This window comes from Zingiber officinale, chromosome 5B, assembly GCF_018446385.1.
Source record: "Zingiber officinale cultivar Zhangliang chromosome 5B, Zo_v1.1, whole genome shotgun sequence".
In the NCBI taxonomy this organism is placed as follows: Eukaryota; Viridiplantae; Streptophyta; class Magnoliopsida; order Zingiberales; family Zingiberaceae; genus Zingiber; species Zingiber officinale.
In genome coordinates this window covers 126,799,160-126,821,072 of record NC_055995.1, presented here as the reverse complement: position 1 = coordinate 126,821,072, position 21,913 = coordinate 126,799,160, and the positions used below count along the sequence as shown (strand labels likewise).

At 35.6% G+C, this 21,913-nt stretch overlaps 2 protein-coding genes across 2 annotated transcripts; one reads left to right on the top strand and one right to left on the bottom strand.

Annotated features, from left to right (window-relative positions):
- Positions 1-854: 854 nt before the first annotated feature.
- Positions 855-17,108, top strand: LOC121985889 (nucleolin 1-like). Its single transcript, XM_042539595.1, has 16 exons — positions 855-990; positions 1,913-1,974; positions 2,061-2,106; positions 2,194-2,258; positions 4,359-4,478; positions 5,037-5,123; positions 5,245-5,373; positions 9,752-9,850; positions 10,332-10,424; positions 13,437-13,514; positions 13,625-13,713; positions 15,627-15,744; positions 15,887-15,975; positions 16,211-16,286; positions 16,356-16,447; positions 16,596-17,108. The coding sequence occupies exons 2-16, from the start codon at positions 1,942-1,944 to the stop codon at positions 16,879-16,881; spliced, it is 1,500 nt and encodes a 499-aa protein (XP_042395529.1). The 5' UTR covers positions 855-990; positions 1,913-1,941; the 3' UTR covers positions 16,882-17,108.
- Positions 17,109-17,946: 838 nt separating this feature from the next.
- On the bottom strand, positions 17,947-21,891 carry LOC121985887 (glucose-6-phosphate/phosphate translocator 1, chloroplastic-like). The gene is made up of 5 exons (XM_042539593.1): positions 20,936-21,891; positions 20,618-20,843; positions 19,266-19,488; positions 18,589-18,802; positions 17,947-18,270 (listed from the first exon to the last, which is right to left on the bottom strand). The coding sequence occupies exons 1-5, from the start codon at positions 21,464-21,466 to the stop codon at positions 18,259-18,261; spliced, it is 1,206 nt and encodes a 401-aa protein (XP_042395527.1). The 5' UTR covers positions 21,467-21,891; the 3' UTR covers positions 17,947-18,258.
- Positions 21,892-21,913: the final 22 nt, after the last annotated feature.

Here is a 21,913-nt window from a genome sequence, read left to right as displayed (position 1 = left end):
AAATATTTCGGTCTGAGTAGGAGAATTTGTTTGAATGTTTTCATAATTTAATTTTAAACCACCAGGGAAATACTGAGTGCTAATCTTTAAATTTTCTAAGAAATATTAACTGTATAACTCAAAAAAAAACAATAAATAAATTTGAAGATTAAGTTGTACTGGTTTTAGAATTTAGATTTGAAAATTTTCTTAATTCAAGATAATAATAATAATAATATCAAACTCAACTTACAATAAAACAAGTGACTTTCAACTTAGTGATCTTGCCATCATTATATTCATATTTTCTTCAAGTGGTTTTTTAAAAAACAATAAAGAAATTCATTGCGCTAAAAATCTCTTATCTCATACTAAGAATTACAATTGTACAATTCTCTCCAACATACTCGAACAAAAAAAAAAAAAAAGGAAATCAATTATTTAAGCAATTTGTTTTAAAAAAAGGAAAGGAAACAACTCTAGCAAAATGTTAAACATTGAAAAATTAATGAAAAAATATATAAAAGTTGCTGCCACAACATCCTCATCTTAATATCTAATTTTCAAAGTATCAAGAATAGAATAAGTTCACAAATAAAGTATTTAAAATCAAAATTACAAGTTCCTAAACAATTCAGCAATGATCTAACTAAACAGCATTATGGAAGCAAATGAACGAAAAGGGGTTACAGACTTATAGATAATTCATAGTCAATAAGTTTGCGATATCTTAAGCTCTCAGGAATTGCCATTGCAGAGAAATATTTGTTTTTCTTAGTGCAATTTCAAAACCTTATAGGGATCATTATGAAAAAAACACATGATGCCACGTAGACAAGAAACAACGGCCGCCCACGGCGCACCTGCTTCGCACTCCCTCCAGCTCGACGAGAGCGTTCATCGCAGTTCGGTATATAAGAACCTCGGTCCCTTTCTCGCAAACCCTCTCCAAAACCCTAGCGCTCATAGTTGGGGCCGAGACTCCGCCTCTTCCTCGCCTTTACTCTTGGCGTAAGTGATTTGACCTCGATAGCTAGCTAAATTCTTGCTGCCTTCTGTTTTATTGCAGCGGCTCTCAAATCAGATCTCTGTTTTATTTTGATCTTTTCGTATGGATCTGTGTTACACGGAGAACGTTGCTCCAAGGTCGCATACCTGGTTGATACGTATGCTTTAGTCGGTCTGCTACAAGTTTCGATTTTTTATCATGCTCTTATATAGATGATAACATTTGTCTGATAACGATAAGTAAGTAAATATAGCTAAGAGTTTTGGGTTTCCATTTGTTGTTTTCTTAGGCTCTGTTTACTTGGGAGAGTGGAAAGTAAAATTAAGGAAAAGTTTCCACGGTGGAAAAGTTTCCGTCGTTTACTTCATTAAAATTTTTCGAAAGAAAAGTAACGCAATCCATCAGCGGATAATTTTGGAGCCAAAATCGATCACCTCAAAATCGGACGGAAAGCAGCGGATGGGAAAAAAAATGACGCATGTACCCCTTTTGCATTAACAAAATTACATTATATACCAAAACAATGCCGCATGTAGCCTTTTTAACTCACAAAATTACACTATGTACAAAAAAAAATGACGCATGCACCCTTTTTTATTTACAAAATTACATCACAAGTATTCACCTTCCTCTATCAAGGTAAACAAGTGTGCAAAGGAAAAGATTTCTTCACCCTTTCTTTTCTCTTCTTCTAAAGATAACTTTCTATCGTTGATTCCTTTCTTTTCCTCATCCACACTCTAGAGTAAACATAGCATTAATGAGCATTTTATCGAACTGTTTTTTTTTTTTTTTTGCCACTTTATCCGTGGTTTTTATTTGAAACATCTGTGTTACGTTACCTACATCTACAATTTGTCAACTATTCCGGGCTCGGTGAATTTGATTCGGCCTTTATGTCAGCAAGTTTTTTTTTGTTTCCAGCCTAAACTCAGTAACTTGAAGTATCAGAAATGGGCAAGTCAAACAAGAAAACTAATGTTCAGGTAATGTTAAATTTTTAATACTGGAACTCAGGAAGTAATGGAGACACTTCGTTGAAAAGTATTTATTGATGATTGTTGCCATGCAGGTCGCGCCAGCTGTTTCAGCAGTATCAGGACAATCTGGTAGAAAAGGTTAGGATATCTTATTAGTCTGAGTTTCAAGGCTCTTACATTTTTTCCCCCTCTATGTTAAATTTGTTTTATACTTCCATTCTCCAGGCAAGAGGGATGCTGGAAAGGTATTGGATTCAGTGGTAGCCAAGAAGCAAAAGACAGAAACTGAGGTGGTTCCAGACTAGCTACATTGTCTTACATGGTGTCACTTGGACTCGAAAAATACTAGCATGCGATAACAAAAAATTAATCAACTGAACCCATTTTGTATTACTACTTGACATCTATACTCCTAAATTTTAACTGGTAATATAGAGCTTCTTTCCAAAGACATGACTTCTTTATTTATCTTATTACTTTTTTTTTTCAATTTATTCATCAATTTGTTATCTTTCATGAATGAAAATTGCTTCGACTGTCCATGCAAGATAGACTGAGTAAATATGGAAAATGAGGTATTGCTTGCAGAAATTCTAATATGTATATATCAAATGTTTTTTAATAGTTTGTGTTCATTTTACATAGAGTTTTTATCAGCAATATTATGTAAAGGCTGATCAGAATAATCCATTCTTATCAGACGTGTTTTCCTAAACACAACCCATTAAAGAATTTAACTGGTTAGGAGATAAAAAGAAGGATTGAGAGAAGGGGACAAGCTCTTGGGTTGTGGGGAGAAGGGTGACGAACAAAAAGAAGACGGAGCGAAGGCTAGGGAACCAAAACAGCTAAGTGTGATGAACAAGAAAGAAGATCAGAGAAGAAAAGGAGAGAAAGGGAGAGTGAGGGTTGTGGGGTTTTTGAAGAAAAAACATTTAATTGCTGAGCTTCCTACAAAACCATTATAAGTAGGTCTCTACACATGTATACATATAAAAAATTTACAAGAAGGCTTTCTAATAAAAAGTCCTTGCAAGAATGACTAGGATACTCTCCACTCAAGTTTTGCTTTACCCCGTGTCTCTTGAAGCATGTATTCTTTTATTGGTAATATTTTTTAACCACATAATCAGTATAGACCAAGTAAGGGCTGGTAGCACATAAGCAATATTACATTTTATGTCAATTTTTACCTTCAAACTACTAAAGCTTAAATAGAAAACCATCAATAGTGTTATTCCAAGTAACTTAAATTGACGTCGTAGTAAAAACAATAACATAAATTCAATCCATTCACCAAATAAATATTGTCTTAGATTTAGGCTAAAACCACTGACAGATCAAAATGCAAAACTAACCCAGGTAACCTGTGTTAGTTACTTGATAATTGGATTAACTCCATATAATAGTATACTATCATGCGAATATGACCAATGTATAACCTCTATTGTGGGTTGGCCTTCACCTCAAAACTAGTGATTCAAATAAATCATTTCTCATTTTATTTGAAATATAACAAGTAACATTAATCAATAATGTAAATAGTGTTTTAGTGGTTGTATCATCTTATATTTTATTTACTTTAATATATCAATCAAACCACGATATGGTGTTAAAAATTGATTCTTTATCCTTCGGAACAAATTTTTTTAGCACAAGTCTTCAAGATGATCCTCGTCGAAGCCTTAATCCTTATTCAAGTTCTCCCTACTAAATAAATTCCACAATCAAATAGAATCTATATCTTATGTTGCAATTATAAGAAATAGAATCTATATCTTAGACCTTGGTATCAGGATGTTTCCAAAGTTAAGGAAGAGAGCTTACTTAATCAATGAACACAAAAACAGCTTCCTCTCTTTTTCCCTGAAGCTAGAAAGTGTATTCTTTCTCAACTCATCCCCTTATTTTCCTCAATTCCAGAAATGCTAAATTATTTCTTTTTTTGTGCTTTTCCTCTCCTTTATTCTCTCTCTTTTTATCGTCTGGTTCCCTCTTCTCCTCTGTTTACTGCAGAGTTCTACCCCAAGATGCTGTTTGCAGCTCCCTCTTCAATCCCCACATTCTTTCCCCTCCTCCCTCTTATTCTTTTCTCCACCTTCATTCCCTTTTTTTTTCCTTTCCTTCTTTCTATGTGCTGCACTCTGCCTCTCCGATTCTCTGATGAAAGAACCCACAAGCTTGTCCTCTCTCCGTTATTTGAATCCTTCTTTTAATCCCCTCATCAATAGTTTTAATCAATTAAATCTTCTTAACAACTTAGTTGTGGTCTTTTGACTTTTCTTTACAGGCAACCATGTTTAAGCATTATAATTATGCATATTATTATTTTCCATATAAAATATCATTGCACAATTCACCCATTCAAAGAATTCTGCATCTATCATTAGATGGTTGTCCAGAAGGAGGGTATCAAGAAGCTTAAGAAGGCTCAGCAGGAGGTCCCATCTAAAAGAAAACCAGAAGCTAGTAATTCAGATTATGAGATTTCATCCAACTCAGAAGAAGAGGTTTGTTTAGTGTTAACTGCTTTTTTGATTTTTTTTTTTAATGTAACATGTAATTGATTTAAACTCTGTAAAGTTATCTCTTGTGATTAATTTATTTCTTTCCCTTGCGAACTCAAGGAGCTATTCAGCGTTTACCCAACTTTTTACCAATTGTTGCCAATGCTACTCCATTGGTGACAATTAGCTTCCATAAATTAGATAAATCAAAATCAGTACTTTTACTATTTTTTCCTTTAAAAGTTCAAAAAATACTTTTTATTAAAAAATTAAAATTTCATATGCACCCAAATAAGAATTTAATTTTTCATCTATGCCATGGACGATAAAAATTAACTATTATCAGTAATGATTAATTTTAACTTAAATGCTCAATAGACTTCTAAACCTCTAATATGCTAGTTTGCATGAACTCCTAGTTTATCTTGTATCATTAGCTACTCTATCCAATCCTACTTTTTAACTTGGTACATTCTAACTCAATTATTAATTTTGTCAAATGTTAATTTTGTACAATCAATCAATTTTTTCCCTCCCGACATGAAATAGTTGCCAATGCAGGTTAAAGTTCCTCCAAAGAAGCAAAGTAAGTCAGCAAAGGCTTCTACCAAGGAGTCTAGTAGCAGTGAGGATTCTTCTTCAGATGATGTAAAGTTCTTCAAACATAACATTGCGTTTCACTTTTAGTCCCTCTGTCTCACATTCTTACATAAATAGTCACTGAGACAGACTTTGATGCTCTTTAGTGATTGTTTTTGTATTGGTGCAGGAACTTGCTAAAACTGCCTCCACTCTAATTAAAAATGGTGCAACTGCCAGTCGGAATGGTTCTGTTGGTGCTGTATCCAAACAAGGAGAAGAAAGTAGCAGTTCAGAAAGTGATTCTGATGAGGATAAAGTGAGTCAACTATAAGGATATTGTTACTGAGTTTTATGGTTTTTATATGGTTAATTGATAAAGCAATCTTTCTAGGTTGGTAGAAGATCAAATCCACCAATTATTGTGCTAGTCATAGTGGGTTATCCTAAGACATTGTCATGTTCAAAATACTCCGAGTACTCACTATACTAGAAGTGAAAAAATAATTCATAACATTGGAGCATAAGAGAATAAAAAACTTATTACATGCCACATGGTGAAGTCAAATCTTCAATATTGGTAGGAAATGTCCAAATTCCTTATTATATTGTTTAATCATGAAAACATTGACTACATATAGGCAACATTCTTAATCTCAATTTTCTTATTGGCTTCTATCTGCGCTGAAAAAAAAAAACATAAACATAACTAATTCCATAAATTGTTGTGTAGGTCTCTAGAAGCAATTGAAAAAAAATTATATAAATTACCTTCAAGAGATCAAGTTGCAAGATAAAATAAGGCAGGAGGATCTACAAGTATATGGTAGAAGCATAACAGAATATGCCATAATTATGGTTAATAATCATAAACATAATCAGTAATGGTCCTTGAAATTGATTTCAATCTATTTTCTACTTTCTGGTTCATTTGCCTTTGGATGTTGATCAACTCGTGATTCATATGAGACACTTGGTTCTTTCCTCTTATAGCTTTGCTTGCGGCATTGAGACAAGCATTAGCAGTTCATGCATCAGATACTTTTGTTACTATATCATGCAAATTTGTGTATAATTAAAGGAGATTAACAGGGAAAAAGCATGGAGGTATCAATAAAAAAACTAATTTGGTGAACTGAAGAGGGAGAAGCCTTGATCTAATTAACCTCTCTCGTCTTGTGATTTATCTTGACCTTTGTTGCTAACACATTGCACCACATTTTGCTAATTAATAGAGTAACTAACTTTGATCACTTCACCATTGCTAGCAACATATGAACTTTAGCCTCCTTTAATGTTGGGTTATGTTATATTTGAGAGTGTCTAAGGCAATCACCTTAAATATTGTATTATTTATTTATTTTATAAATAAAATTCATTATTTGAGTGTGCATTCTATATGTATGTGATTTAATTTTAAACTCAACTAATGAAGTCCACAATAAAATGTATAGCATTTCTCTCGCAATTAGTGGGAATCTCATCATGTTTAATTATGTACGTATTTTTCTTAGTCGATGAATTGATGAGACTGAACATCGTATTCTGTGAGACTAACACTTGTTATACTCCTTGGTTTAACCAAACAACCGATCCTCGCTGATTGGAAATATTAGGATGTTAAGAGTTAACATGTGGATGCTAGTTAAGGGTAACTAGTTGATTGAATGTGACTTGCTATGAGATTTCATGTGGTTCTTTATATGTCAATGAAGATCTCATGGCAGCTCAAGTGCAAGTTTCTTTAGACTCGAGGTATTTATGTCATCTTGGTCGTGGAGGTTTATACTTTGATATCTTAGTAAAACATCTCATAGGAGGTATAGGGATGGGATGATTGGGTATAAGTCAATATGCCCGAAGATGTTTGAATAGTCCATCGAGGATTCACCACTCCTTTGATAAAGGAGACGTTTACCCTAAGGCCTCTTGTCAGGATTATTACTCGTAAGTCTTTGATCAAAGTAAAACATATCAAGAGGATGATTTTCTTGGACACTTGTTTGAGTAATTTGAATCTACAAGACAAGGAACTATTACTTAAGCTAAGTGTGACGTAGTTAGTCTAGTGGGGACTGACACATAGACATGTCCTGAACTAAGTGGGTATAAAATGCATGAAAGGAATAGACGCATTGATAAATATAGCTGCTTTAGAGTTTAGAATTTGTTATGGAATCAACTGAGATTTTATGATGTACTACTAGGTGTCATTCACGATCAATTTATAATTAATAATTAATTATGAACGATCAACATAATCAAGAACCTATTAAGTCACGCGCACTATGAGAATATCCGAAAGTCATAAAACAAGTTTGAGAATGAGATTCTCAGATTGAAAATGATTAAGTCTGGTAGCACCAAACGAAGGGCAAATATGGAAGATATTTATTGGGTTGGGAGCATTAGTAAGCCACGCCTCTTGTTGGCGAGTTGGATCTATTTTAGTTTAGTCATGAACAAAAATTGGTTTGGTTTTGAACCAAACCTATTGCTAATGGATAAGGATAGCTTATTGGGTATGAGTTTGATCTTACTTATTAAACCCGGATGGAGATGTATAAATACATCTTCATGGGAGAAGAAAAGAAAATAAGAGATTTGACTTTTAGTTTTTCTCTCTTCCTCCCTCTCCTCCCTCTCTTGTGCCACCGACCATCAAAAGGGGCTCCCCCCTTTGTGCTGCCACCTCCAGCCTACCGTCGGCCACCTCAGCTGCTAGGCCTTCCAGTCGGCCACCCTGTTGCCGGCCCTAGCCGCCGGACAGCCCCTGCTGCTGGTCTCACAGTGCTAGACAGCAGCTCCTACCGCCGGACAACAACTTGAGTTAATGTCCCAATTTGTGCCGTTGGGTTGAACTAGCCGCTGGGCACAAATCGGGCTTTGAATTTTTCTTTCGTATCACGTCGTCTCCTTCCTTCGGCTAGTACCGAAATGGAAACATGACTTGTGGCTTTGTGAAATCGTCTTAAAGGTATCTCAGCGTGGATACCAATAGAAGCAATCTCGTGAGGTTTAGTAGTTGATGTCGTTTCCGTTACACATCATCCGACAAGTATAATTTCTAAATGAAATTTTATTCTACGATTATGCCTACACATGCATATTCTTGTGGATGTGTGTGATGTGTGTCCTAATGATTTAGGAAATTATTATGCTTCCGTTGTGTGTTTTTCGAAAAACATACTTTTGTATGCGCATAGAAACACCAACATGTTGGCCATCATCAATTTCGGCTGTAAAGGAGTATGTACCAATGGAGAATCTAGGTAATATTATCCATGTAGTTGTGATCTGAGTATCACTATGCGTCTCATTAGTGTATTCATGGACCTCTAGCTACTACAATCCTTACCTGTCATCTTACATTTTAAGTACTAATGCCCTTGCCAATGGCACCTTCGGTGTCAGTGGAATAGCAGAATATAACAGTGACTTTAGACTTAACGGTTGAGAACCAAAATTGACTTGAGAGATGGGAATGGAGAATGAGAATTCAAAGATGAGAATGAGAGATGAGGGTGAAAACCATGAGAATAGATGCAGAACTTGATGGATGAGGGGTGGATGGTATTTAGATTGAATTCTAAGAATTTTTATTTAATTTTTAGTATTATTTTAGTCCCTCTAATGATAGAGTTACTATAATGCCCCTGTTATTTAAAATTTTATATATTTTTGAAAGGCTATGTTGTGAAATTCAAGGGGATAATTGTTGGGCTTGATCTTGGATCGTGCCCATCACACAGGCTGGATTTGGTTTGGCATCAAGAATGGACCAACCTGAACTGAATCTGGGATGTAGGTCCATTGAGCACTGCCTCAACCTGCTCTATTTTCCCATTGTGTTGCTCTTGTAGTGTTTGACACCTCTAATTGCCAGCCACATCAACCTTTGCTTTCTCCCTTGAGTTTTCTCTCTTATGTGTGAATCACATGGTTTAAATATCATTTTGCCCTAAAGTGTTCCGACTAGTGTACATATAGGGTTTAAATCACAGGGATTTGGTAAAATGGCATTTAGTATGCGACAGGGCAATTCGAAGCTATACTCTGGAGGATGAGCTGAATTTTTTTTGACTGATCTACATTTATTACACTTGGATGCAATTAAAAAATTAGCCGACTCCACCTAATGGGATAAGACTTGGTTGTTGTTATTGTTGGATGCAATTCAAAAATTGATAAGTTTCGAGGGGGAAAAAATGTTATTGATGGTCAAAATCCCTGTGATTTATAGTGCACAGTAGTGCTGACATTGAATCCCTACCCTTAGTATCTTGAGTTGTGAATTCTTAATTGTTATTGATGGTCAAAAGTTAATATATTTATAGTGCATAAATCTATTTTGAATTTTGAAATCTCTGTTGTCACATATGCTTATTTGAAATGTTATGTAATATCAGAAGCCAATTAATGCTACATAGTTTAAAACAACAGCTAGTCTGACCTGCAGCTTTAAAAAAGGATAAGGAATCAAATGAAAGTACAAACTCTGACAGTACTTTTGATGAAGCAAGCATGATATTATTTTATATTGCACTACTATATGTTTTCTCTTCCAGATATATTTTATGATCCTTTCAGATGTAATGCCTCTAGTTGCTCCTTTTAGCATGAAAGAAGCATGAGATGTGCTCTCTCTTCTAGCCCTTTTGTGCCTTTTCATTGAACAAGGCTGCATAATTTTGCAGGAAGATGCATCTGGAGGAGTAAAGAAGCAAACAGCTGATACTAAGATGGAAAAGGAAGATGAATCAAGTCCATCTGAAAGTGACACAGACGAGGGTGATGTAAGTCCTCAATGTGTTGTGTAATATTCCTTTGATGGATGATATCATGGTATCTTTTACTTGTTTGTTGAATGAAGTATCTTAATATCCTTCAATGCATGTGATTGAACAGAGTGTTTTCTCCTCTAGTTTCCTTTTCTCTGGCTCATTTCTGATTTATTTCTTTTAAAATTAACTACTGTACATAGGCATTGATGTTATTGCAACATCTGATGCAGGTATACTTTGTTTAGCTTTAGAATGTGTATGTGATCATCGTGTATCTTTTGGCATCATTAGTCATCCCCCCTCCCCCCCCCTCTCTCTCTCTCTCTCTCTCTCTCTCTCTTAACTGTTCAAGTTGCTTGCTCATCTTGTTTTTTTCCCCCTAGTTGTTTTGTTCATTATTCTTTATTTTTCTTGACTATATTAGTAATCTATTTGCATATTTCATGGTTGGTCCACAAACTTGTATGTTTGTGATTGCTTCCATTTGATACAGGCATCTACAGGTAGCAGCAGCTCTGAAGAATCATCTGAGAAATCTTCAGATGTGGAAAGTGAAGATGAGAAGCCATTGAAGATTTCAAAGAAGGTTTTTTTTTCAGTATGCATGATAATATTACACATTAAGCATAAAGATCTTCCCGCAAGGTTCAAGTAAAATTCTATCTATTTTTTAAATGTCATGATCTAGGCATGTGATTCCACTTACTTTGAGTTTCCCACACAATATAAAAAAAGATAATCACAATACATAACTCAAGGTAGTCAAGGTAAAGAGGCAGTAATCAACAAAAGTATGCATTCATTCCTTTTTTTAAAGAAAGTACAGTAAGAATATATAATAACGAAATGTCAAATGAGCAAAATGAAAAGTAAAGTAGGTATAACAAAACTCAATTTTCAGCATCACAGAATCCTTGAGTAACTTTATATACCAATTGAAACCAAATAGGAATTCAATATCAATCGTTGCTTGCAAATTAGAGACCAAAGCAAGTGGGGAGGAAGTAAAAATTGCTAAGTGGATAAACAAGAAAATTTGCATAAACGCCAACCTTGATTAAGAGTACAAAAAATCTAGATAAGTCATCCTTCTCATCACAACACTAGAATTGTTAGTTGGGTTTATAGTTTAATATAAAGTTATCTCTTATCTATATCTTATTAATTATCACAAATTCATTTAATCTTAACCATGTTTTAATTATTATCAATAAATCCACTTTTGTGAATCATTAAAGATAAATGAGTATAAATTGTGTTATGTGACCTCATTGGCGATAAACAAGGATATAACATTCTCACGCAAATAAATATTGCCCACAGGTGACCCACACTACTACATTTTTAGATGCTTTGTTAAATGGCTGGGCTTAGAGCTTTCATTTTTTTTATCACCATATATAATAGCTATTCTTTTACTTTTAAGTTTTCACTCAATAATTGTTCAATTTTTAGTTCACATATCATTTAGCTGTGTTATACTTGAGCAATAGTTAGTTTGAAGAAATAACCTAAGATACCTTTTTAATAAAGGCTGCAGTAATTTAGATATTAACTGGCAATATCTAGATATTGGAGCAAAAGGTGATATCACTCACCCCAAGCGGCTTAGTATCGCCATCCCCACCGACAAGATATTGGCAGTTAAATCACGGGGGTATTTTGCCCTAGCGCTGGATATTGATCTATAACATAAGAGAAGTGTAAAATTATCAACATAAAAAATTAATATATAATGTATAAGATGCAGTTTAAAGAAATGTACCAAACAAGAGGAATCAAATGTCAATATTACTTTTTTTTTTTTAAATAATGCCTCCATGTTAATCCCCTTAAAATCACTCGCACAACACGTATATAGCAAGCAAAGAATATCATTTGATTAAATCCCCTAATAATCTAGTTATAGTAGCATATGTATAATCTTTTCCGCATAGAATTTGTGCATTGAAGAGTATATGAAAGTTCATTAATAGATTTACCCATCTCAAATATACACCAAGGATCTAAGGATTTGCAAGTCAGTATGCACTCCTTGAGTATCTTCATAATCACCCACACAAGTGTAACTTAGTGAAAACCTAAATATAACTAATATGCAATAAAAATATTGGCCGAAACTCTACCTATTTCCATCTATTTTAGATGTTAATGGATTTAATTTTGATTATATTATTTTCCTCATTATACCTTAATTTTAAAGACAACCATCTTGTTTGGACGATAAAATCTTCATTTTAGAGAAATCTAGTTTGCTAGTATCACTATTCCAAATCCTAAAATAGGAGTTAGATTAAACAAGCTCTTACTAACAAATTCTCCTAGGCCAAAAAAATAGAGTAGGTGTTTTGGTGGTATGGAAAACTCAGGCCAATTTAATCTAAATACTAAATAGTTGTTAGTCTAAATAGGGGATCATTTCACAACATCAACAAAGAAACTACTCACTAAATCCTTACCCATAGATTGATTATGAATGATGCCCCTCCATCCTTAGAAAGTGAATCCGTGCAAGCCACAATTTCATAGAGAGGAGCAAGAAAAGAAGAGAGAAGGGGCGTTGGCTACAATAATTTATAGAGCCCCAAGTGGTTGTGACACATGAAAACAAAGACAAGAGGGAGAGAGATAGAGAAGGAGAAGGGATGTTGGAGGAGAGGGGAGAAGGGGTTGATGCTTGCCAACAGCTTTGGTTGAGGGTGAACAACACGTATGCAGCGCCGTAAAGGAAAAGGATAGGAAGAGGAGAAAAGAGAAGAATGCATGGAGAGAGAGGCGGCTCATACAAATAATCCTAACCACTCAAAAACTCCACTAACCCAACTAAACATGATTGAGCTGAACAAAGGGAGAAGACTGGCCTTAGTGAGACAATAGACTTGGCAATATTTCACACCGTGAGTGGGTGAGGGTGAGGAAGACGACGGGCTGGTTATTACTTACCTACAGGTCCAGTGTATCTAATCTTGAAAATACTCTTGTAAAATTCTTAATTCTTGATAAATTAACTGTTGAATTAGAAAATATACTGCTATCGTGTTGCTAGCTGAACTTGTATATAGGTAATAGACTGGCTCAAGCAACTTTAGTCTTCCACTGGGTTAAGTCACTGCCTCTGCATCTCCAGATAACACATGATTCTACGATGATAGATAATAACTCTCCCTACCCAATTCAATGTCATTGTATTCTGCTTTCAAAGAAGCAACTATTTTCACAATTCCAATAGGTGGTGACTAGAATTCCAGATCCCATTTCAAAAATTATCATGGCTCTGGATTATCTGGCTACAGCCAAACCAGGAAGGAGCTAGCAACGTTCAATGATGAATTCAGGCGCCATTATGATCCTATGAGACATTGATTTCCAAGTGTCTTAAAATTGATGACCTTATTTGCTTGTGAAGCATCATGTTTAGAATTATTGCTGCTAAATTGGGAAAGCCGTAATTGTAGGAAGAACAGCAAGATTAGACTTACAAAATGAAAACACAAATTACATTGAGAACCATGCAATGCAAGTTTGCACTTTCTTGAGGTTCTAGTTAGTTGCTTTTATTAGATGGTATATTATTTCTGAAACACTCATGTTAATCCAGGATAAGGATGTAATGGTGAAGGGTGCAACAGTTGATAGCGCTCAGAAGCAAACTACTAAAAAGTCTGAAAAAACAGCGGTAATGTCTGTCTATTTCTGCTGTTTTACGTTACATTCTGGTAATTTGAAGTGGTTCTCTATGTTTATTGTAGTTCCATCTGCCTTATTTTTTTCATGCTTTTGTTGTAGCCTAAAACCCCTTCCATACAAAATCAGACATCTGGATCTCGAACATTATTTGTTGGAAACTTGTCCTATGATGTTGGTCGGGAGGATCTGTGAGTATGATATATCATATATCATTGTTCATTATTGTCATGCTCATATACTATATAGCATATATGTTTGTTGCAATCCTTTAGATATTTTCATAGATACATGTAATGATTCTCTGAAGTTTGGAGAAATGAAAGTGTCTCTGTTCATTATGAAATAGATCTGACATGTATATAGGATTCATAGTAAGACCTTTGAAGTGTGAAAGCTGGATTAACCCATTATGCCTAATAAGGTAATACTTTTTAACGTTTTCTCCCAAACTGTCTCCCGAGCTGGATAAATCCTACTTGTAGCATGAACTAGAAAAGCTCTCAAGAAAACATAGGTTAGATGCCACAGAAACCAAAATATTGTTCAAAGCGTTGGAGATTATTGACAAAATATGCATGCAAGCAAGCCCTTTGATGTTAGATCAACAAAGAGGGGAATAATAAGAAAATGGATGACATGAAATGAAATGAGAATGAATAGAGATCTATGGAACATAACTCTTGAGTTTGTTCCCTGAGGTGGTGCATATAGCAACAACATGTAGCCTGAGAGAAAAGTAAAGCATTCAAGGGGTTCTGAAAGAAAGATGGATAGCACAGTTCTATTTGTCGCTGGAATTAACAGAGAACAAATTGGTTTCTCTGTTGTGATCTTCATCAGAGATGGATAGCATAGCTTGATCCTTTGCTGAAGTAGAAAATTGAGAACACAATATTTTCTCTATTCAAATATTAGGTGAAACTAGTGTCTTTACATATCGAAATTGGCATACTGGTTCAACCTTTTAAATCTGAAATTGACAATAAATTGATTCTGTTTCACTTGTAAAACCTGGCAGATCAGTTTAAATTCAATAATTAACAAAGGCAGATGTGATGGGGCTTCTACACTAATGGTGGGGCATCTTCACTTCCATTTGGGATTCATTGGTTTGCATCCCAATCTGGTTTGAATTCCAATTAACATTGATTTTCTCTATTTTTAGTCTTCTTTTCCATTAATTGCTATAGTTTTTCACATAGAGTTTTTATAATTGAGTTTTATATATTTTCCTATATAATATAAAAGTATATATAAGTTGAATAGGTTTAATTATGTATTGACTCTGATTGATCATTAATTTTTCATATGATTACTAAGTTATAAAACATTTTATGTATAAAAAGTATAATGGATATTTTGGATGTTATTTGTCAAGATGAAAGGTCAACCAATCTATTTATCATTATTTTAAATACATTTACTAAAATGATATAAAATTATTTTATAGTTATAAGAGCATAAATTATGTCTATAATGTTATTTTTCTGGTCTATCAGTTAGACCTACTGTAGGTAGATGAGTGAGGTTGCAACTAGGTGGACTCCCCTTAAAGAGGGATACTATTTTAAAAACCTTTAGTTTAAATGGGTATATTGTGTCAAGTTTGGAGAAAAAAGCATTAGTCATTATAAGTTAACCATTACATGTTTATATAATATGATTCATGATTTAAGCCCACTTGCTTGCCTCATGAGCAACTATTGTTGTGATGGGCTCTATGTTTGGAAGATATGTACCCCCACGGATATGGTGTAGTGGTAAAACACTCAGAGGAACAAATAAGAGGATAAGAGTTTGAATCCCAATAGGGATGAATATTCTGGAGGTCAGTCTTGAGTGGGCATTACCTGGTAGACAAATCAGGAGGAACGCTGTCTATCTCCACGATTAGTCGGACAAAGCCCGCACATCTAGATATCAAATAAAAAATAAAAATGATTGGATAAAACTTTAAACCTAAAAGTGTCATTGCGAGACTGTAATCCAAAACACCTAATAACTTATTTAACTCTGGAGCTCTTCCCATTGAATTAAATTCTTTGTACATAAAATTGAAGTGATGTAAATCTTTTGTTTATGTTAGATTGTTCCTTTTCAGGTCAGAATTTTTCAATGCAGCAGGGGAAGTTGTTGCTGTCCGGTTGGCTACGCGACTTGATGGTAGCTCCAAGGGATTTTGCCATATTGATTTTGCTACCGAGGAAGCTGTCAAAAAGGTTTGCAATCTTTCTTTCAATTACTGGTGAAGCTGTTTGTCATCATTTCCATTTGTGAATTTTGTGTGAAAATTAACATTGTTATGATACTATCAGTATGTAGATTGTCTAACTCAGAGATTATTATTTTCCCTTGTTTTAGGCTGTTGAATTGAATGGCCAGGAGTTTTTTGGACGTGCACTTAGACTTGAGGTTGCACAAGAAAGGGATTCACATACGCCTCTGAGTGGGTATGTTTCTCAACTAAAGCTGTTCAAGTTCAAGTGTACATGAGAATCTAAGTAAACTGATATTTATGAGAATGGTGCTATTCATTTAAACGATAATATCCTTTACAATTTCAAGGAGTGTTTCGATCTAAAAAATCTCTTACTAGTGACAAAATAGAAGGAAATGAGTTAAGGAGATTTATGCTTCTTGAAATGATGGCATAGTTCTCTGTGCTTAAGTTCTTCCATTTTGCAGCAATGGAAAGGACAGCAAAGGTCAGAACTATACCATATTTGTAAAAGGTTTTGATAAATCAGTTGGACAGGATCAGGTATTTTTTGATATTACAATGTAACGGGAAATTTTATTGTCACTTCTATTAATACTAGTACTCCTACAGATTAGGAATTCCCTTCAAGAGCATTTTGGATCATGTGGAGGCATCACTCGTATTTCTCTACCGAAGGACTATGAAAGTGGTGCCCTTAAAGGGTTAGTTCCTTGACTCCTTACTCCCATTTGCATTTAAAAATCTCACGTATAAGATGGCTCAGTGAAGTCAAATCTGTTGTAAAGCTGCATTAATCATTCTGATGTAGAGTTTAATATACCTTTTGTTGTTGTTTATGTTATTTTACAGGATTGCATACATGGATTTCAAGGACCAGGATGCCTACAATAAGGCATTCGAGCTCAATGGTTCTGAACTTGGAGAATACACCCTAACTGTCGATGAAGCAAAGCCAAAAGGTGACAATAGCAACAGAGGTTGGAACAGCGGTAGGGATGGTGGTGGTAGAAGCGGTGGGAAATTTGGAAGTGGTGGACGTAGAGGGAGAGGTGACCGTGGTAGAGGACGCGGCTTCAGCGGTAGGGGCAGGGGTCGCAGTAGTGGAGGGAAGAAGACCACCTTTGGTGATGATTAGGCATGTTGGGATATTTAAGGATTCTATGGTGGTTGAGCACAGCAGCTGTTATTGCCATGCTTTATGAATTGTATCTTAATTTTTTCAATTTTGATTGGTCATCTCTTTCAGTCTAATTTGTGAGTGAAAGGCACATGAGGTAGAGTTTCTTTTGGTGTCTGTTTGTTTAAATTTAACATCAGGTAATAGTTTTATATGGAATAGATACTACCCTGCATATTTGGCAACTTTCTCATTGCTTTCATGTCCTTGGCCATGGTTATTTGAAATTGCCCTGCTTATGATAACGCTCATTTACGCTATCAATCCTTATTTTTAATTTTGTTGTTTCTTTAAAATATATGGCTCTTATTCTATTGGCTTCCTGTGTGTATGAATGGATTTGTTGTGTGAATGATTTTTTTCATAAGAAATCACTGTATTTTTTTTTATCATTAAGCATGTTGATACAGATCTCTTAGGTTAGCAGGGATTGGAACACAGTTTGGCCTCTTTGATGACGTTTGAGCCTGAAGCAAATTGTGCAAGGATTTAGTAAGTGATCTTAACTAGTAAAGTAATTAGATGATCATTTGGGTGCGATTAATTTGCTAAAGAACAAGACTAGCTAGTAACTATTGGCGTGTTGATTTAGAGATAAGTTGAGAACTCGATTATAATTGTTTCAGAGGATATTTATTCATTCATTAGCAATATTTGTTTATAGTTGCAAGTTGCAAAAACATAATGTTATCACCTATCCAGAAGTGATTTCTCCATTAGTCACAGTAAACATTGTCTAATTGAGTTAAAGATTTACCTTTAATTAACATTAATAACATAGATTTTGCACGCTTGCAGTGATATAAATCATATATTACAACTTTGTCAGCTGAAGGAAATGATCTATATCAAAGTAACCTTAAACAATTTAAATATTACAATTGTTCAGAGAAAAAATTCAACTTCATATATCATCATTTGGTGTAAAAGAAACGACAAACCCATTCATTATTTTTTTTCCATTAGTTTGCCTAACCAATAAACAATTATGTTCAGCAAGAAAAAGCGCACAGAAAAATGGCATTACTGCAAACAATTCAACTTCTGTTTTGCTAAAGGATCTTCTTCACCCGATAATACAATTATGTTCAGAAGGATTATTTTAGTTAACTCCCTTCTGTTAAGGCATCCCTTGAACTGTCTGATTCAAGCACCAAAGTGAGCATGAAAATTAAAGATACAAGCAAAAATTATAATTAATATGTTGAGTCGATGAATCTTGGTATATTCTCAAGAGAAGGCTCTTGTTGGAACTCTACAAAAAAATACCTATGGCCAAATCCTATACTACTGGAGCAGCTTCACTTTATTATCGCATCCCCTTCGAATCATCCCTTACAGCTTTGCCTGCATAAAATATAGAAAAAGGAATCTAGTTAAGGCTCACACAACAAGAACACAATGTGCCTACAAAGGAATAGCAATTATGCATAGGTACATGTACTGATGGATCTATATGCATAGCTGGTGCATATTCTTTCAAGCAGTTAAAAGAGTAGAAATATCAGATGTGTCATTTAAACAAAGTAGGAAAAGATCTCAAATGTGTGCTAAGATTTGTTGTTATGCTAGCAATGCATTAGTGAACTTATGTTTCACTGATCTCTTCTTTGATCTCCAGACAACAGAAACACAACACAGGTTTTAACAGTTAAAAAATATTACCTGGGAATAGATGAAGGTTCCGAGGATGGCGATGGCAGCTCCAAGGGCATTGACAGGCTGAACAGGGGTACGGAAGATTATGATGGATGAGACGATGACGGATATTCGCTTCATAGTATTGCCAATACTGAATGTCAGAGGTGAGATCTCATCCAAGGACATGTAAGAGACTTGGTTGTATAAATGGTAGAAGACACTTTGCGCAGCTACCCACCTATTAAGAAGTCCATATCGAAGCTAAAAATTTCTTATTTCAACAAAGGAAACTTCCTAATTGATAGACAATATTTATCTAACATGGGAAGTTACAAAATACAAACATAGTTACGAGAAATTCAATTTGAGTTTAATCATTCAGGTGTAGAGGTATTCAAAGAGAAGGGCAAGAAACTAAACTCAAAGAAAAGTAGTGTAAGCTTTCATTTTGAGATTGCAATTATATAAAGTGAACCTAAAAGATGTTCCTTTAGTCAACATTACTACAATAGTAGTAGCAATTAGACGTTAGAAGTGCTTTAACATGCATGTTAAATCATAACCTTCATTTCTAAACTACTCTTAGATAAACTAGGGTTCAATTTTTTGCCATGTCAATTATAACATGAAAGAATAAGTTACTGCAGTAAGATGTTAGTGTTGTGAGTTTGTTACAAAGCTAATCAAGAAAATTTTCTCACCATACGAAGTTAGGACCAATTTGTGAAAGTGCAGTCTGCCATCCAGCAGCCCACACCTGAGGTCCTTCAACCGCAATAGCAAATGGTGTGAGTATCACCAGGGACAGGATGGAGAGGCAAGCATAATAGTTCATCCCACTAACAGACAACCCTTTCATTCCTCTTTTTGAAAAGATGTTCCGAAAGACAAACGCAAGGTTTGAAATCATTGCACCCATGAAACCTGAAACCAAGACAAACACAAACACCTCCGTAATCAACCTAAAGATGTTCAAGTTATTATAAACAGCCTCAAGCTTCAATTGGTCAAATCACACTAGAGAATCTAATCAAAGATTATTCAACAACACTGACTCAAAAATTAAGCCAAAAGTAACGCAATCAGAAAACAACAGAGGCAAAGAAAGCACAGACTATGAATGGTTTTTCTGTAAATTTGAACAGCTAAAAAGGATTATGTTACTAATAAGTTTGAAGAGAAGAGAGAACAGAAGTAGCTAATAATAAAGAATGTATTGTCCTTCAAGTGTTGAAAGGAAGAAAAATAATAAAAAAGGATATAGTGGAGATATATCTAAGAGTTCAACCATTCCTGCTGAAAAGATTTAATTTCTATATTAGAAAAAATTGCCTATCAATTCAAGTTCGAATTATTGTGTTTGGATATATCTGGTATTACGTTATAGAGGTCTTTAGTATCATGAATTCTTGAGATTTCTCAAATATAAATCTGACTAGCTGTTTACTGAATTTCCTTTTCATTTAAGCTAATCTATTTTCAATTTTTGTTTACAAATACAAGAATCTAGGACAACACTAAGAATAGAACACCTACCAATATAACTTGATATCTCAAAACAAGATGTAAGTGATATATTGGCTATAATTAGCAAAAGAAATGCTGTAACAACAGTAGTCTTCTAGTGGATCATAAGAGAATCATATTTTAAACCATAAGCTATCTTAACTCCAAAGGAGAATAAGTTCAGATATATAGATCAAAATTAGCATAGGACATGCTGTGGCAAAAGTGCTCATCTAGTAAACAGCAACAGGATGAGTAAAAGAATCATATTTTAAATGTTAAACTATCTTAACACTAGAGGAGCAAAGGGTTATGGATCATTGTGTCATGCTTTATCGCTACTTGTACCATTGAAGATATGCAGTTTATTTGATACTAGTTTGAGGCCTTGCTATTAGAAATTAAAAAGGAAAGAAGGATCAAACTCTCACCAAAACATGTGCTAGAGGTTGAGACGCTGAAAGAACCTCAAATAACGAAGAGAAAGAAGAATTTTGAAAAGAGCGACAAGCTTTACAGAAGAATTTTAGCTAATTCCTGTACTAACCAATCATGTTAAAGTTAAGCTCTGTAACTGCAGCCAAAGCACATCCACCAATGATAGGCACCAGCGAGAGGTACACCGGCACGGGGAAGGTCTCTCCTAGCAGAAACCTTGAGACCAACACGCTGAAAGCTGGCTCCCCGCTCTTGATTATATGGGTGAACGAGACCGCCACCTTTGACATGCTCACTGTCGCCGCCACATGCCCGATCGTGTGCGCGACCGCCACCTGATCGAAGGAATTCAACATACAACGCCTTTGATCTTGACAAGATGTAAACGTAAAGATGAAAAAATTTAGAAATTGAAATTTTGCCTTACCGGCGCAAGGGCTTTCCAGAAATTGAAATCGGTCTTGGGGGCCTCGGCGATCCTTGTGGCCCAGGAAATGAGCATTATGAGGGAACCCGCCGCCAAGGAGAGGGTGGAGGTCAGCCAAGGGTAGGGGAAGGCGTTGAGGACCTTCTTGTTGTAGATGTTGAAGACAACGTTGAGAGCCCACCAGGTAGCAAAATAGACGCTGATCTTTACCCTTTGGGCCGAAGTCGAACGAGCTTGCTCAGGGGAGATCTCAGGCACCTCCGATCTATCAGCTTCGTAGGCCTCGCACTTGAAATCATGACCACGGGGCCTGATGGCCGACAAGGTCCCATCGCGGTGGAGCAATCCAAACCCAGACTGCTCCGGCGACGCGAGATAAAGTGGTTTCCTGGTGGAAAGCGTCAAATCAAGGTTTTTGATCGCAGACACGGCGTGAACTGGCGCGATCCGAGGCCTGACACAAGGCGCCTTGAGCCGGACGAGATCGCAAACACCAATCCCGGCGGCGGACTGACTCACGGATGCGATCATCTTCACAAGCAATGCGATCCCCAGAGGCGATCCCAGGAGAACCTTATGAACCGGAACGGCGGAGAAACCGATAAAAACCCAAACTACAAAAAAGAAATCGATTCGATCGAGACCTCACGCCGATAACAACGAGGAAACCGACCGAGAACCTCAAAATCTAGCAACTTCGATGCTTCCCACAGCAAAAGAACCCCCAAAACCCAATACAAAAAAAAGAAATCGCCTTCAATTTGCTCTCCCAGCCGCAGCCGCCGCCGCAAGAACCGCGATCGAGCGATGAACCAAGAACACTGCGAGGATCAAGCGAGAAGAGTATACATAAATACAAACCACGGAGATCACGTGAAGTGCGGTGAGGAATTGATCGTTCGACCAGGAGAAGGAGAGGAAAGCGATCGCCGAACTGGTTCAATGGATGGACGTTAAAATCCGGCGTTGAGTATTTAA